The 16,760-nt window shown below is 35.2% G+C and overlaps 1 protein-coding gene across 1 annotated transcript in view; it reads right to left on the bottom strand.

Moving 5' to 3' along the window:
- Window positions 1–16,760, bottom strand: part of MAN1 (LEM domain-containing inner nuclear membrane protein MAN1) — a 296,543-nt gene that overhangs the window by 128,741 nt on the left and 151,042 nt on the right. Inside the window, exon 9 of the mRNA XM_090397559.1 lies at window positions 5,311–5,413. Within this exon, the coding sequence (XP_090253685.1) occupies window positions 5,311–5,413 (103 nt within the window). The remainder of the gene's footprint in view (window positions 1–5,310; window positions 5,414–16,760) is intronic.

Raw genomic sequence — 16,760 nt, 5'->3', positions numbered from 1 at the left:
AAGCTTGGTCCACCTTTGCTATGAGTTTCCCGGTGTTGTACTACCTTACCCCAGTCCTGAAGATATTTTCAGGCGCAAACTTTGTTTGCTCACACTTGGATAAAGGATTAAACTAAATTTATTATAGTCTAACCAAATAATTAAAATAATCCAAATATATGCATCAGACAGTAACCATTCAGAGGAAGAAATAGAAAATTTCTATGAGGAATTACAAGGAAATAGATAGATCAAAAAACAGAGAACTCATGATATGATGGGAGATTTTAACGCTAAAATAGGACAGTTTGCTGTAGACAAAAAAAGATGTGATGAGACAATTTGGATACAAGGAGTGTAACGACAATTACTACAGTTCTGTAAAGCAAGTGTAGTGATTGTTCTTCATGTAATTGTCCATGTAGTAAATATACATGGACATCCTCAGCTGGTAATATAAAGAGCTGCATAGATTGTATCATCATAAACAAACAATGGAAAAGATCAGTAAATAATGTTCGCACATTAAGAAGTTTCGATTTTAACACTGACCATGAAATATTAACTGCCAAAGTGAAAATAGGAAAAATATTAACAGGAAAAATAATTTAAGTAAAGAAGAAAGATTCAATCTATCAAAATTAAAAGAAAGCTCAATCAGAAGTCAATTCTTAGAACAGATGCGCTTGAGATTAAAACCCTTCATCTCTCAGAACAGCGGAAAATACTGGGAAGTAGGAAAAGAAACAGTGTTATCAATTGCAAAAGATATCCTAGATAACAAACCCAAAATAAACAATCAATGGATAACCCAAGAAATCCTAACCATAGTAGAAGAGAGGCCAAGATACTTGTAAACAACAAAACAACAACAAAGAAAATAGAGAAAAAATACTGAGCACTGAAAAATAAGGTTGATAACCTGTGCAAAAAACCCAAAGAAAAATGGCTAAAAAACTAAAAAAATGCCAAGAAGCATACCAATAAAACAGCCGAAAAGTCTTCCATGACACTACAAAAGAAATTATAAAGGACTTCTCAACTAAAGCAGTAACAATGATAAACAACAAGATGACTAAAACCGGGGATATTAAAGAAATAAGGAAAATCTGGTCGAACCATTTTAAGATTATCTTTCATCAAGGAAATAAAACTACAATGCCAACAATAGGGGAAAATCATGATTACCCAAAAATCTTAAAAGAAGTTAGATACACAATAAAACAAATGAAAAATAATAAAGCACCAAGTATTGATACTATCCCCTACTGAACTATGGTCATATGGAGACAGCACATCAATAGAATATTTAACAATCCTATTCAACAAAATACAGATCAATCAATTTACTTTCTCATACCTATAAAATATGTGTAAGAATTATACAAAATAGATTAAAAATCACCTATGAAGAGCTCTGATAGGCACAGAACAAGCTGGTTTTCGAGGAAACTATTCAGCAATAGACCAGATTTTCACATTGCACCAACTAGCAGAACTCAGATGGGAAGACCATAAAGAGCTATATATTGTTGTTTTGTGGACTTTAATCAAGCTTTTGAGAGCATCAATAGAGAAATTCTTCTTAAAATTCTACTAGAAAAAGCAATAGATAAATATATAATACAGCTTTTAATAAAATATTACTCTAAGACAAATGCAATAATTAAAAAGGACACACTCACAACAGAACCGATAGAGATCCAAACAGGAGTAATGCAAGGATGTCCACTATTCAACACATATCTAGAAGAAGTTGTAAAGAATGCATTAGATAATGAGCCTGGAATCAATATCAATGGATTAAATATAAAAAAAGATCAAATATGCAGGATCTTGTTCTTATTGCAAGAACCCCAAACGAACCACAAAGATTGATAAACAAACTAAATGAAACCTGTAAAATATATGACATGGTAATAACTATACAAAACACAAAAGTGATGAAAATAGGGAGAAACAAAACTAACATCTCAGTCACCCTAAATGAAGAACAAATAGAACAAATAGATAACTTCATATATCTTGGATCAAAACTAGCAAACACAGAATACTGATAGGAGGGACCACCCTGGAAAAATTACAGAAAATTTGGAAAACAAATAAGATATCTAAACAAGCCAAAATCAAACTATATGAATCAATAATCATACCAACAGTTATCTATGGAGCAGAAGTATGGACAATTAAGAAAAGAGAAGAGAAAAAACTCTTAGCATTTGAAATGAAATGTTTAAGAAAAATAAAACAAGCTGGATAGAAAAGAAAACAACAACTGAGATTGTTTGGCCATGCTGCACACAGACTACCTAACATCCTAATAAGCACTATTACAACAAAATGAAGAAGACTAGGAGACCAAGAATCATCTGGTTGAAATCAATAAAGAGCATTTCAGGAAGTAGAAATTACAATGAACTTTTTTGAAAAGCAAGGAATAGATAAGATGGGAAGATCTGCTCAATGGAAGACTCAACTCATCTTATACAGAAGAGAAGAAGAAATTTTGGGAAGTTTTATGAAACTATATTTATTTAAATTCGGTTGATTTCTGAGTGCTATATAAACCAATAGGATATGAATCAATTTTGAATTTACTATGGAATACTATGAATATACTATTTCCATACTAAATTCAAAAAAGAAAGACTTTTTTTTAGAATCTGCAGTGGCACTCAGAAATCGACAGAATTTAAATAAATACGGTTGCATAAAACTTCCCAAAATTTGGAAGCATTAATTATCAGAGATCCCACTTTACATTCTAGGCCACCTACAAATGCCCATAGAGGGCACATCACCTGGATAGGACTTTAGAGCCACTCACATGTTTCAATTATGAGGATGGCCTGAAAAGTTCTTGGCCTCGATCATAGATGGCAACACTATCGGCAAGTCTTTTTTTTTTTTCTAAGTTGGTACATCTGTCATAAGCATTCATGTGAAATTGCAAGTCATTCTATCATGTAGTTTGTTTTATACGGCTGTCTGAATCAAACATGTTGTCTGTATCCCTTGAAATGGATAAAATTGCGTATCGTGTGGTTATAAAATTCTTTGTAAAAGAAAGTTTAACACCAAAAGAAATGCATAAAAGTTTATGGGCACTATTTTCCTTTGTTTTCGACAATTAAGAAATGGGCTGCCGAGTTTAAACAAGGCCATACCAGCCTTGAAGATGATCCACATGAAGGACATCCAAAAAGTGTAACAACACCAGAAATCATTGATCAAGTGCACGATATGGTATTGGATGACCGGTGAGTTAAAGTACGTGAAATTGCTGCGACTATAGGCATTTCAAAAGAACGTGTAGGATATATTTTGCATGAAGAATTGCAAATGAAAAAGCTTTGCACAAGATGGGTGCCATGCTTGCTCACAGCAGATCAAAAATACACTTGCATGAAAATCTCTGAACAGTGTTTGGAGCATTTTAACAAGAATAAAACTGATTTTGTGTGTTGACTTATTACTATGGATGAGCCGGTTGTTCAGCGCCAAAGAAGACAAAGTCAGTTCCATCAGCAGGAAAGGTGTTTTGGGATGCTGAAGGTTTTGTTTATTAATTATCTTGAAAAGGATAAAACAATAATTGGGGAATATTATTCTGATCTTATAACCAGACTAGATGAAAAATTTTGTGAGAAAAGACCCAGTTTGCAGAAAGAAAAAAATCATCTTTCATCAGGACAATGCACCTGCCCACAAAGGTGTTTTGGCAATGGGAAAATTAAGGGATCTGCACTATGAATTGTTGGAACATCCATCCTATTCCCCAGATTTGGCTCCCTCTGACTTCTATCTCTTCCTAAAACTAAAACTCTTCCTCGCTGGTCAGCGTTTTTCTTCGAATCAAGAGGTGATTGCAGCTAGAGAGGTATTAGATCTTACTGAGAACCGCTGCAGGGATGGGATAACGGCGGTGGAGCATCGCTGGAATAAATGTATTAGTGTTAAGGGAGATTATGTTGAAAAATAAAAATAATTATGAAATTATATAAATTCGTTTTCAATTGTTTCAGTTATAATGATATTGTAGATTCATTCTCTTCTAAATAAGTATCTTTTAGCATACATGATTTCTGGAATCATCTTGAAAATATTTCAACAGGAAAACTGTTCTACTCACTCACTCATGGTACTATGAGAGAAAAATCTAGCTCTCATCCCTTTCTTAACTGCACAAACTTAACTTTCATAGATGTCCTCTCCCTGCCTTCCATATAATGAAAAAGTTACCAACCAATTTCCTATAATATCCTCTCAAACGTTTATAGACCTCTATCATATCATCCCTCTTTCTTCTCTCATAATCCTAATATCTTTGCAACTCTTCTTTGCAGCCTTTCCAACACTACTTTATCCTGTTTCCAGTTGTTTTTTTTTTTACAATCTTGCCTTTGAAAGGTTGTAAACCTATAGTGCATAAATATCATATAGATGGACTAAGGCTAAATACTGCTAAGTTATTGGTTTCACCATGTTCAAAATTTCTTAACATAAACACTGGTTGGTCACACGTTTGGTTGTTGTTTCCCAAACTGCAATCATAATGCATACCTTTGGGATCCAAAAAAAGCAGTCAATTCCTGTGGGTGTTGAGCTTTTCTGTGGTTGATGTTTTGCTGTGGAGGAAACTACTGCATAGCTAGCAGTCAAATGCTATTTGAATTAATTCATGTGTTCTGGTTGCGTCTTTCTGATTTTTATCCAAAACTTGTATGCACTCACATTCCTCATTTGTAGCCATCATGAATTGTATAGTAGTAACTCTAGTCATGAATAACTGATGCTATACTATGAGCTGTGACCATGTCTACACAAGCAAAGCTGTTATTACATATTATACCAGTGGTAATGTGGAACAAAATTTTGAGCAAGTTTGGTAAGTTCTTGAAAATTTGTCCTGTCTTTCCCTCTTTCTTATTTTATCAAGTAGAAAAGGCTAGGAGATCAAGAAATAAACTTTCATCGAATCAAAAAGTTACAAGTTATTTTTAGATGCACTAGGATCACAAGATGTATTTCACAATTATATATAATCCATCTTAGCTTTGTAACAAATTATTTTCTGCAAATTTTAGAAAAATATTTGTCCATCAAAAATTTTAAATTTCTTATGTACATTAACATGTCTATGTTATGTACATGTCTAAAAATATTATTTCTTTAGTACTATGCATAGAGTCAATGTTGAGCATGAAGGAGAATGACAGTCAAATTCAGAGTATGCATTTTTGGATTTGTGAAAATGCAAGACATCATATGAAAACTAAATATTATTCAGAAAAAAGAAAAGGAATAAAAATAAAAGAAACATTAGATTACCTTTGGGAAGGTGGTATAATCATATCTCTTACATGAGGAACAGCAATATATGGTTCATAATCAGGGTTAGAGAGATAGGCTTCATGATGCTGTTCTAATACAGCTATAAGGAAGACCAATATAAATGCTGATATCAGAATAATATTTTAAGTTTACAAAATAAAAACATTTCATATGAATCATCACCAATAGCATCCACAAAAATATTAATTGAAAAAGTCAAGGAAATAGACCAAGCAAGTGTTCTAGAGCAGAGCTTTAAAAATTAATTATAAATATGCAAACTTATAACAATCACAGTTTTATAACATATAAAATATGGTAAAAAATTAAATGGCTTGAAAAAGTTCGTCTAGTTTCTATAGAATTTCTGGACCATGTAAAAATTACAAGTGCAAAATAAATAAATAAATAAATATAATAAAAAAGTGATAAACCTTAGTCATTCTATGGTACTAATGTACTATATGATCTTTTCATTATAAAATATTAATACCAGAAACATGTTTAATATTTTTATTGTATATGATCTTTTGTCCTAAGTAAACCTATGTTTACCTAGGACAAAAGATCACAGTAGATGCAGGCTGTAAAGAAGAAATCGTATGTAGAATTCAACTTCATTAGATAGCCTTTAGAAAATGCTGAAGCATTCATCTCAATCTGCCTTAAAAGAAAAATATTCAATGGCTGTATACTTAGTTATGACACATTAAAGTGAAACACGGACTTTGACTAAAAAATTGACCAACAAACTGAGGACTACCCAGAGGAAAATGGAAATACCACTGCTCAGTATTACCAATCAAGATCAAAAGAAACTGCAATACTTGGATCAGACCTTAGACTAGTATGAGAAACATTAAAGCAGCCTTTAAAAGATCCAAATGGCAATGGGGCAAGTCATATTGCAAGAAGTAACACTTAAAAACAGACAAAGTCCATATCTGAACTTTGGAATCCCAGTGATGGAAAGAGAGCTACAGGAAAACCCAAGACCCTTCATCCAGCAGTGGACAAAGACATCCCTAAGTATATATTTCATATGTTGAGCTATAGCAGTCCAAGTCCAAAGCAATTATTTTATTACTAGTTTCCTTTAACACATTTGCACCAGGCAGTGTCTGCACATGTATAATTTTATTTATAAAATTAGTGTTTGTGAACTGTTGCATTTGAATAATTACATTTCAGATATTGAATATCTCAAATGTAATTCGAACTGTTTCAAGTTATATATATATTCTCGTATTGATCTTTTTTGCTTTACATAAATTTGTGCTTTCTGTGTCCATTAGGTGCATTATATTATATATTATATGCATTGTCTGGAAGTGAAATTTTGAAAGAGGATGTTAGGACAAATGTGTTTAGTTAACTGCTAGTTTAGTGCTACAAGAAATCTGTTCTGCTTGCATACACACATGCAGCATAGAGTCTGTGGGGGGGAGTTTTTTCCCCCATTACGAGTGTCATTCCAGTTGTTTCTAATTATACTAATTGTTGCTAAATATAGTACATAGACTGCAGCTGTCTCTGTACTGTATTTCATGATTAATAAAGTTACTTGTTTTTCTTGCTTTTGCAGTATAATCTGTTCAAGACTGGAATGTTTTTCACAGTACAAGAACAGTTTCATTCCAGTCTTCGGAAACAACTGACATTCTAAAAATGCATCTATTCCTGAAGAGAAATGAATACCTCTATGTATTATAAGAAGTAGTTGATCTATAACAAAATACTAGCATATGTGAGAGATCTATTACTGATAAGATAGAAGAGCCGCTGACAAAAAAGGAATGAATGTAAGATTTGCAAAAGGGTGGATAATTCCAATGATGATTGAAAATTATGTATTCTATGTAAAATTCTATGTAAAATGTATACTGATCCTCAGTAAACAAAAGAAATTTTTTAGAAAATGAAGCGAAAAATATAAATGAAACAGAGAAATAAATATGCATATCAAGCATAACAAATTTTACAAGGTGATTTGCTGCTCCATTAAACTCACATGTATTCCTGACACACCTGAACGAATCACCTAATCAACATTATTAGTTCACTGGATTAACCCCACCTTACCAAATAACTAACCATAATTGGTTAGTTAGTTATTTATTACTCTGCAAACAATTTCTTTCCCTCTCCTTTTTTTTTTTTTTTAAATTATAGCATTAATTCATTCATGCATGTCTAAAATTTATATGATCACATGCTATTTGCTCCACTCAACAGTTTACTGGACACACACATATCATCATCACAAATTTTAGTTATTAATAATTCGTTCACCAGTAATGAACGTATTTCTACTACCACTTTTTCTTTCCTTTATATTTCCCATTCTCACATGGCTTATTAATGATGTTTCACGTTTACATCTCTCAGTAACTGAAATATACCAAGTATAGCATTCCTCTTCATTACTGTTTTCTAATATATCCTAAAATAAATACATTGTTCCTCCCTCCTTCTACACAGATTTGGTTACAATTAAAGAACCATCATTATACATAGTACATCCACCAAATTGCAAGCACAAAATTTACATGGGCACAAGGTTTTCTCGCATTCCATCAGATAGTTAGTGATGGTGAGAGAGAGCCATGATCTCCTGGCATGAACTTGTTAACTGATTCACTCTAGGCAGTTTTGCATGTAATGCACATCCAGCAGGAGCTGCCTGATCATGTAACACATTTCTTCTACATTTGGTGGGCTCATTTTTACAACATTCATTAATGGAGTACACTGACAATGTTTTTCTTTTAAAGACTTTTTGCTTAAAAGTAACATTTATGAATAATCATCATGGTACAGAAAATATCTTTAAAAGTAATGTTCTCGTATTTTAAGTTTATATATATATATATGTATAAATGCTTTTAGAAATATTAGGCAATACATAAATGGGTGGGGTTTCTGCACAAAGCGAAATATATATGAATATCTAGCAATACCTCTGTTTTCCGATTGTTTGTATTATCTACAAAAATTTCAAAAGAAAACAGACAACTATTGCTTTAAAGCCACCAACACTTTTTTGTGATTTCACTATATAAGTTCTACTTGGCATTTTTTTCCAAAAAAAGGCCAGTTTCATCTGAGTTCCAAATTTGATCAGGAGTGTAGTCACTATTTTCAATAATTCAAGTACGTATGTACCATTCTGGGAAATGAAAATTATAATGGAAATATAATTTTTAACAGAACTAAACTGAATTTAAACAGAAAATTTTTGTTCTGTTTGGAACAAACAGGAAATATACGTGTAAAAATAGAATTGCTTTTATTTTCTAAACTGTGTTATTTCGAAATCGTGTAAAAAAAAAAAAGGGCATGTAAAAAGAGAATTAGCTGTGTGTATGTATATATATATATATATATATTTTTTATATCATCTCTAGATCCTTGGACAGGAAAGGTCCCAAGACCTATGGAATGACAGATCCATGTGTGGCAAGTTATTATTATCATTACACGACACCTCCAGGGAGTCCAAAGACCCCATCGAGGGAGGGAGGGCACCTGCTCTACAACTCTGTCACATTCACAACTGACCGCAACTACACCAACGCCATCTACCACTGCCACTAGTATTTCCACAGACAATCACAAACATCCATGCCCACAGCACGATTCGAACCCACAGCCTTTTGGCTGGAGAGCAGATACGCAAACCACTAGGCCAGCCAGGCTGGCTGAGTGGTTATAAAGAAGAAAGGAATTTGTTGACGTGTTTCTTGGGGAGGGTTGTAATCTAGGGAATGAATGATATGTAGGGAATGAAGGAGGAGGATGAAAAGTTGGTTCAATAAAGTTTGGAGCTGATCTGAATATGGATGCTGATCAGCAGCTGCTCACATTCATACATGATTAGAGGATTATACATAAGCTGACCATATTTTGATTTTCCCAAACCGGGACACTTCTATATAAGACAATAACTGGTATGACAAATATATTAATAGTGACCTTTAACTTTAAATTGTTTAACAGGCATCAAAATAATTATACATTTAAGCATGGTTCTTCCAAGAAAAGCAAGCAAAACAGGTTAACTGTTAACTTAAAAAAATTAAAAGTATTTTATTAATTATGTGTGTTTTAAATGTATTTTGTTTTTGGAATAAAACTGTTAAACTTTAAAAATAGTTTTTAGTCTATGAATGTTGATGAGATTAATGATTATTTTAAACAATGTTTGTGATATTTTTATCCACTGTCTTTATTCCTTCTGCGCTATAGTACACCACTCACATTTATCACTTGAGTAAACCTCTTTAAAAATTGTGTGTTGTTTTTTATTTTGTCGTAGAACTGTGTGCAGGTGAGTTCAATAGTAATTTTACAAAACAACAAACTTTTAATAGTCGATTCCAATATTCTACTTTTTTTTTTCTGACCACACATTGTTCATCACTGAAAATATTCTTTTGACTTTTGAGAGGTTACACAAATTTATCTTTTGGCTCTTGAAATGGGAGAACAATTCAACCCACTTTTCTTCACTAGTCAAGTTTTATTCTGTTTGCCTCCTGTTTTCTTTTAAAAAATTCTTAGCAATCAGCAGCTCATCAAAAAGATTATCCAAATCTATAGCTTCAAATCCAACTGCCTCATTAACTTTTTCTGTAGACATTTCTACATCAGGCCATGCTTGTTATTGTTGATCCAAGCAAAGGATCTGGTGTCCTCACCAAAGCTGTTTTGCCACATTTCAATGTATCTCTTACATTGAATAAAAGGCAGTCCTTGTATTGGAGGCTTAATGGATTGTATATGGCACTCAGAAAGGATTAAAACAGAATTTAATACTTCCTATATTTCGTCTCAGTCACTGAGACATCTTCAGGGATTACAAAAAAAAAAAAAAAAAAAAAAAAACGAATGTAACATATACACAAATACCACACAATACTAAGCCCAAAAACAACGTGGGTGACTCTAAAGTCCTATCTAGGTGGAGTGCCTTCTAAGGGCAGTTGTAGGTGGCCTGGAATGTAAGTATTAAATTCTGTTTTAATCCTTTCTGAGTGCATTAATACAAGCCATTAAGCCTCCAACATGATGTCCTCACAACACTTAAGCCTCTACACATGGATTCTAATCATTCATGGAGAAGGAATAGCACGCAAATCCAGACAATACGGCAAGTCGAAACTACGACTATCTAGCAACTAAACAGGCTGGCCTTTTTAAAAAGATGTCGGGATATACGAGTGATACCCAACTGCGTTAAACTAAAGATCAACTTTCATTCCAACAAAACCCTCCACATATATAACCGCACCAGCTTTGCACTACTGCGGGAACAAATTGCCGCTACTCGTGCAACCTCTCCAAGACTAACACCGCCATTGGCTCCTTACAATCAGAGCTCTCCGCTGTACTTAACCCTGAGCTTTGGTCCATTCTCTCTGGCATCTCAGAAGCTTCTGCACAGAAAGAATTTCAAAAAATAAATATATCAAAAAGTATAACAATCTGTGTAAGTCCAAATCGCAACCGCAAATCCAACTGCTCCAGACAGTAGTTAATCTTGCTTCCAAAAAGCTCAATGACAATGCCGTTAGTGCCCTAAGCCTTGGACACAATTTCGTGGTCGCACCAAAAGAAGTGCCGGTGCTTGATTTAATGTTTAATATCAAATGCAGGATCTGTTGCTTAACGCCGGAGATAGCAAATAACATCAGGCTTGACGTTGCCCAGTCTTCGCCTCCAAAAAGTAATTTATCGTGCGGCCAACGCAGTGCGCTCGTGAAATTATGGAAAGAAAAAAGTATCGTCATCACCAGAGTGGATAAGGGTAATGCCACAGTCGTTCTTAATGCAATGGAATACAATCGAAAAATGGAGATTATCCTCTGAGATTTCTCTACCTATACTGCACTAGAACACAACCTCACAAAAACACAAGTTAAAAAATTAAAAAACTTTCTTAAAAAAGTATCTTCCTGGCCTCCTGACATTACGAAAAAACTCAAACCTTTCTGTTCCAGTTCCCCCCTCTCCCCGAATATACGGTTTACCAAAAATCCACAAACCCAATTCCCCACTAAGATCAATAATAGATGCCACTAACGCACCTTGCTACACACTGTCAAAACAGCTGACCAACTCTCAGCCCCCGCCACCACTGGACTTTCCACCTCCTATATAAAAAAATTCTACCTATTTTAAAACCCTAATAGAAAAATCTAACCTTAAATAACACAGACATGTTGGTAAGCTTTGACATCTCCTCATTGTTTACCAATATTCCCTTAATTGATAACTTAACACTCTCAGAAAACGTTTTTCTTTCTGACATCTTAGATCTCTTTTCCTTTGCCATTAATTCTGGTTATTTTTCTTGGAAGAACAAAATCTACAAGCAGACAGAGGAACCGCCATGGGTTCTCCCCCTCTCACTAATTTTTATATGGAAGATTTTGAAAAACGAGCCATAGGCCCCCTGCCCCTCTCAAACCTTCTATCTGGCTAAGATATGTAGATGATGTGTTCTCTATCTGGCCTCATGGCCCAGACACATTAGACTCCTTCCTCAGTCACCTCAACAGCCTACATCCAAGAATCCAGTTTACGATGGAAAAGGAAAAGAACAATTGTTTACCCTTCCTAGACACCTTAGTTACACACCTTCCCAACGGTACACTTTACTTTACTGTATATAGAAAACCTACGCCCACAGGCAGATACATTCACAAACTCTCCCACCACCACCCTGCTCAACAATACGGCATTATTAAAACTCTAACCAAGAGAGTCCACAATCTTTGTTCCAGTGGAACTGCCCTTACAACTGAGCTTGACCACATACACAAAACTTTCCTCTCCAATGGCTACAGCAATTGCAGTATCAAAAAAATAATCCGTTCCTCCCCCCATTCCCCGGTCTTCTCTTCAGAGAGAGTTTAGAAATGCCATCACCATACCCTACATCTGTGGCACATCGAGAAAAATAGCCAAGATTTTAAAAAAGTGCAACCTACACAGCATTTAAAACCCCACTGCAAACTTGCTACCCTTATTCGTTCTACAAAAGACCAGCTTCCTCCTCTCTATGTGCCTGGAGGAAAACAAGTCATACATCTGCAACCATGACTATGGTCAATCAGTCAGGCCTGGTGACCATGTCTTGGATACAACTCACAGGATCTCATGGAAAAAACCACCATGCTCCACCACAGCAAATTCAAAAAAGAGACGCTATTTTTAGAATCAGCAGCAGCTCTCAGAAATCAACCAAATCTCAATAAATATGGTTGCATTAAGCTTCCTAAGATTTGGGAAACACTAATCATCAGAGATCCCACCTTACATTCCAGGCCACCTACAACCGCCCTTAGAGGGCGCTACACCTAGATAGGACCTTAGAGTCACCCACGTGGTTGGGCTTAGTACTGTGTGGTATTTGTGTATATGTTACATTAGGGTTTTTTTTTTTTTTTTTTTTGGAATCCCTGAAGATGTCTCAGTGACTGAGACGAAATATAGGAAGTATTAAATTCTGTTTTAATCCTTTCTGAGTGCTGTATACAATCCATTAACCCCCCAACCGGCCACAACGTCTATAGACATAGAGATAAATATGGATACGAAGTGCAATTTGGTGTCACTATTTCATCCACATTGGCGGGTAGGGAGGTTAAACCTCCAATATGATGTCCTGACAGCACTTAAGCCTCTACACACAAATAAAAGGCAGTAACTTCTTGCATGACAACCGTACCATTAATCTGTCCCTTGTTTTCAAGCGATTATAATAGTTTTTTGACTATCTGTGGCAAAAATCTACTTTCTAGTCTTTCTTGAATGTTTGTTCTCAGTTTTTCAAGCTCAATGGTCACTTTAGTTGCAGTTGCCTTCGTTGTCTCCATAGCCAAAATGGTTTCATTGAAGAGACGGAGCTTTGTCCATGTGCAAACCACAGGTACATTTCTCCACACTCACTATTGAAAAAATTACTTATAATCACTGGACAGTGCTCTAGTGAGCAGAAGTAAACTTCAGACCTTCCTACATATGAAGAAATTGTTCAATAGCTAGGAGGAGGGATAAGAATCTTGTATTTCCATGTTCCAGTAATTTCCTGTATTTCACTTGCACAAAGTCACAAAAATCCTTCAGTTGAGATACATGAACGGTATAAATGTAAAAATACTTGTACACTTTAACAATCAAAGTACAATGTCTACTGGAAGAACATCTACTGCAGTTTGTAGACAATGGACAATATGTGCACCTCAGCCAATAACAACAACATTTCTCCCCAAGTCTTTCTTCAAATGTGCGAAAACATCATTTTCATCTTGGTGTTTTACACCTCCAAAGTTGGTGTTGCAATTATCAGCACAGAATCCGACAATTTTAGTAGACAGTTTCTGTTTCTTAATCATGGCGTTAAGCGATTCCGTCACTATTTCCGATGTTTCACCAGGGAGTGTTTCAACATCCAGAAGTTGAACCTTTATTCCATATTCGGGAATGAAGTACCTCACAATGACTAGCAGAAATTTAATTTCTTTCCTGTTTGATGTGTCTGTTGTAATTGTGACAAAATTACATTTCTCTAACTAACAAATCTAACAGGCTCTAACAAATTAAAACCATTTAAATCCATACCCCCCCCCCCCGGATATATGGCCTCCCAAAAATACATAAAGAAAATGTGCCATTACATCGCATAGTGGATGGCATTGATTCCCCCCCCCCCACATACAAACTAGCTAAACATTTGGCTAAAGCCCTTACACACTATACTGGCAACACACCTTCACACATAAAACATTCAGCCCACTTCAAAGTCAGCATAGAAAACCTCACACTCAAACACATTGACATAATGGTCAGTTTTGATGTCTCCTCCCTATTCACAAATGTCCCACTCAAAGAATCCTTAGAGCTAATCCAAGCTAAATTTCCTCCTGATATCACAGCTCTATTTCAGTTCACAATGAACTCAATTTTGTTTGGCAAGGAAAATTCTACAAACAAATAGAGTGGACAGCCATGGATTCTCCACTCTCCCCACCCTTAGCCAACATGGAGACTTTTGAAGAGAAAGCCTTAAACTCTGCCCCACAAAAACCAACCACATGGCTTCGATGATGTGTTCACTATTTGGCCACATGCTCCTATGCACTCCTCTCCTTCCTAACACACTTAAACAACAAACACCCCAGAATCAAGTTCACCCTGGAAGTGGGAAAAAACAACTGCCTTCCTTTCCTAGACACATTAGTCACCCGATGGAACCTTGGTTTTCTTAGTTTATAGAAAACCCACCCATACAGGCAGATACATTCACCAACAATCCCCCCCCTCCCTCACAACAATATGGAGTCATTAAGACACTACGCAACAGGGCTAAACTAATCTGTTCAAATGACAATGCCCTAAACACAGAACTAAACCACATTCTCAACACTTTCTTAGCCAATGGCTACCCCCCCCCAAAAAAAATCCAAAACATATCAAAACCAATAAACCACAACCCCCCCTTTGCAACAAGGATTACTCTAAATCCATCACCATTCCCTATATCTGAGGCACCTCAGAAAAAATTACAAAAATCCTAAAAAAAGATGACTTAACTACTTGTTACAGACCTTATAAAAAATTGGCATCCCTTATCCATTCCACTAAAGACCAACCCCCCACCCCCCTAGAACTACCTGGTGTATACCAAGTCCCTTGCAGCTGTAAGCTATCCTACTTTGGCCAAACATGCATGACAGCTAATATCAGAATTTCAGAACACAAGGACTATATCTGGTTTCACCAATACAGACACTCTGGTCTTGCAGACCATGCGCTGGATTCCTGCAATAGAATACGGTGGAAGAAAGCCACGATAATACACCGTAGTAAATTCAAATGTGAAAGGCTATTTATGGAATCAGCCTCAGCCCTAAGAAACAATCCAAACCTAAACAAATTTGGTTGCATGAGACTGCCCCAAATTTGGGAAACCTGCATCAGAAGACCTTCAGCCCAATCGGCCAAGAATACCAACATTGTCCACTAGGGGGCAACATCAGGACTTTTAGAAGAAAGAATAGCTTCCTGCTTCGTTCCTCATTTACTGTGTGTCATGCTTGCGTGCATGTGTCTTGTATTTAAGTTCCCGTGATAATGGCAACGCGACGTTGCCGAAATATTGGAAGTGTATTAAAATTTATATAATTACGGCTATTATAGCCTGTTTATAGCCCCTATACTTAATTTGTATTAAAATTTATTTTAATGTATATTCTATCGTATGTTGTAATTTCCTTAAGCTATTTAGTAAGAATACATTTCTCTAAGTCCTCGTAGAGTTCATCAATTACCATGGGTCCAATTATGTTCAAGACAATAGCCTCACATTTTGTTCTGGCAAGTGCAAATTTTGGTTCAAAAAGTTTCGAAATCAGTTTAGAAGAACAATCAGAGGTTCTGAAACTTACATCATGTGAAATGATGTAAGTTTCAGAATGCATTCCATTCCATTCCGGAATGGAATTGCTTCTTTAGCTGTGATTGCTAGGTCTTTTTCTGCAGGATCACTGTTTTTGAAATACAAATACATACATATTGAAGAATAACCTTCCGCTAACAAACCAGCTTTATGCTTAGCACTTATGTCTGACCACCTGCCATGCGCTACAGAGAAAACTGAGGTACAATGATCACATTGCACCCAATCAACTTCATCACAATATCTCTTAAGAAAAAGAAAGCCCGTTTGTGTTCATCGGTGAACTTACAATTCCTTTTAGGCATGACAGGGATAGTACAAAGCAGAATTATAACATAAACTAAAGCAAAACACTCTCTGCACATGTCAAGTTCATGTTGTGAATAACACTTGAATTACTACTAGAATGGATGAACAGCATTGTAAACACGCACAACGCTATATCATGGACATGTGATTTGCACGCCTCTAAAGATTCTGCATGTGCATAGTTTCATAGTAGATCTGCATCAAGGCCACTTCGATTGTGACCATGATGCAGATCGATTACACATATTCTAGAACCAGTATTGTTATTTTTATACTTATTTGTTCTTCTATTTTTACTTCCCTCCCACTCATGATAATGTACAATAGCAATAGTAATAATATGTAATATTATGTTTTCCTGTTCCGTCCTGGTCAAATTGGGATGTATGGTCATCCTAATTATATATATACATGTGTGTGTAGGGATAATCCAGTCACATGACAAGTTAGGCTCCAGACAACTGTCATATAGTAGTGAATTAATGTTTTTTTTTTCCTTTTTCACTTTTAGATGCATTAATGGTTTAACAACATTTTTAATCAGTCATATACGTGCATAAACAATATAAATTAAGCATTTATTTACATCAGATACATAAATGAAAAATTTTGAATAATTTTCACAAATGAAAAAGTTATTCTAAATAGCCTTGGCTTAAGGAAACATACCAAT

Source organism: Typopeltis vanoorti, chromosome 1, assembly GCF_054136105.1.
Source record: "Typopeltis vanoorti isolate ZY-2024b chromosome 1, IOZ_Tvanoo_1.0, whole genome shotgun sequence".
In the NCBI taxonomy this organism is placed as follows: domain Eukaryota; kingdom Metazoa; phylum Arthropoda; class Arachnida; order Uropygi; family Thelyphonidae; genus Typopeltis; species Typopeltis vanoorti.
The sequence above is the reverse complement of the archived record's forward strand: the minus strand, read 5'-3'. Positions and strand labels throughout refer to the sequence as shown.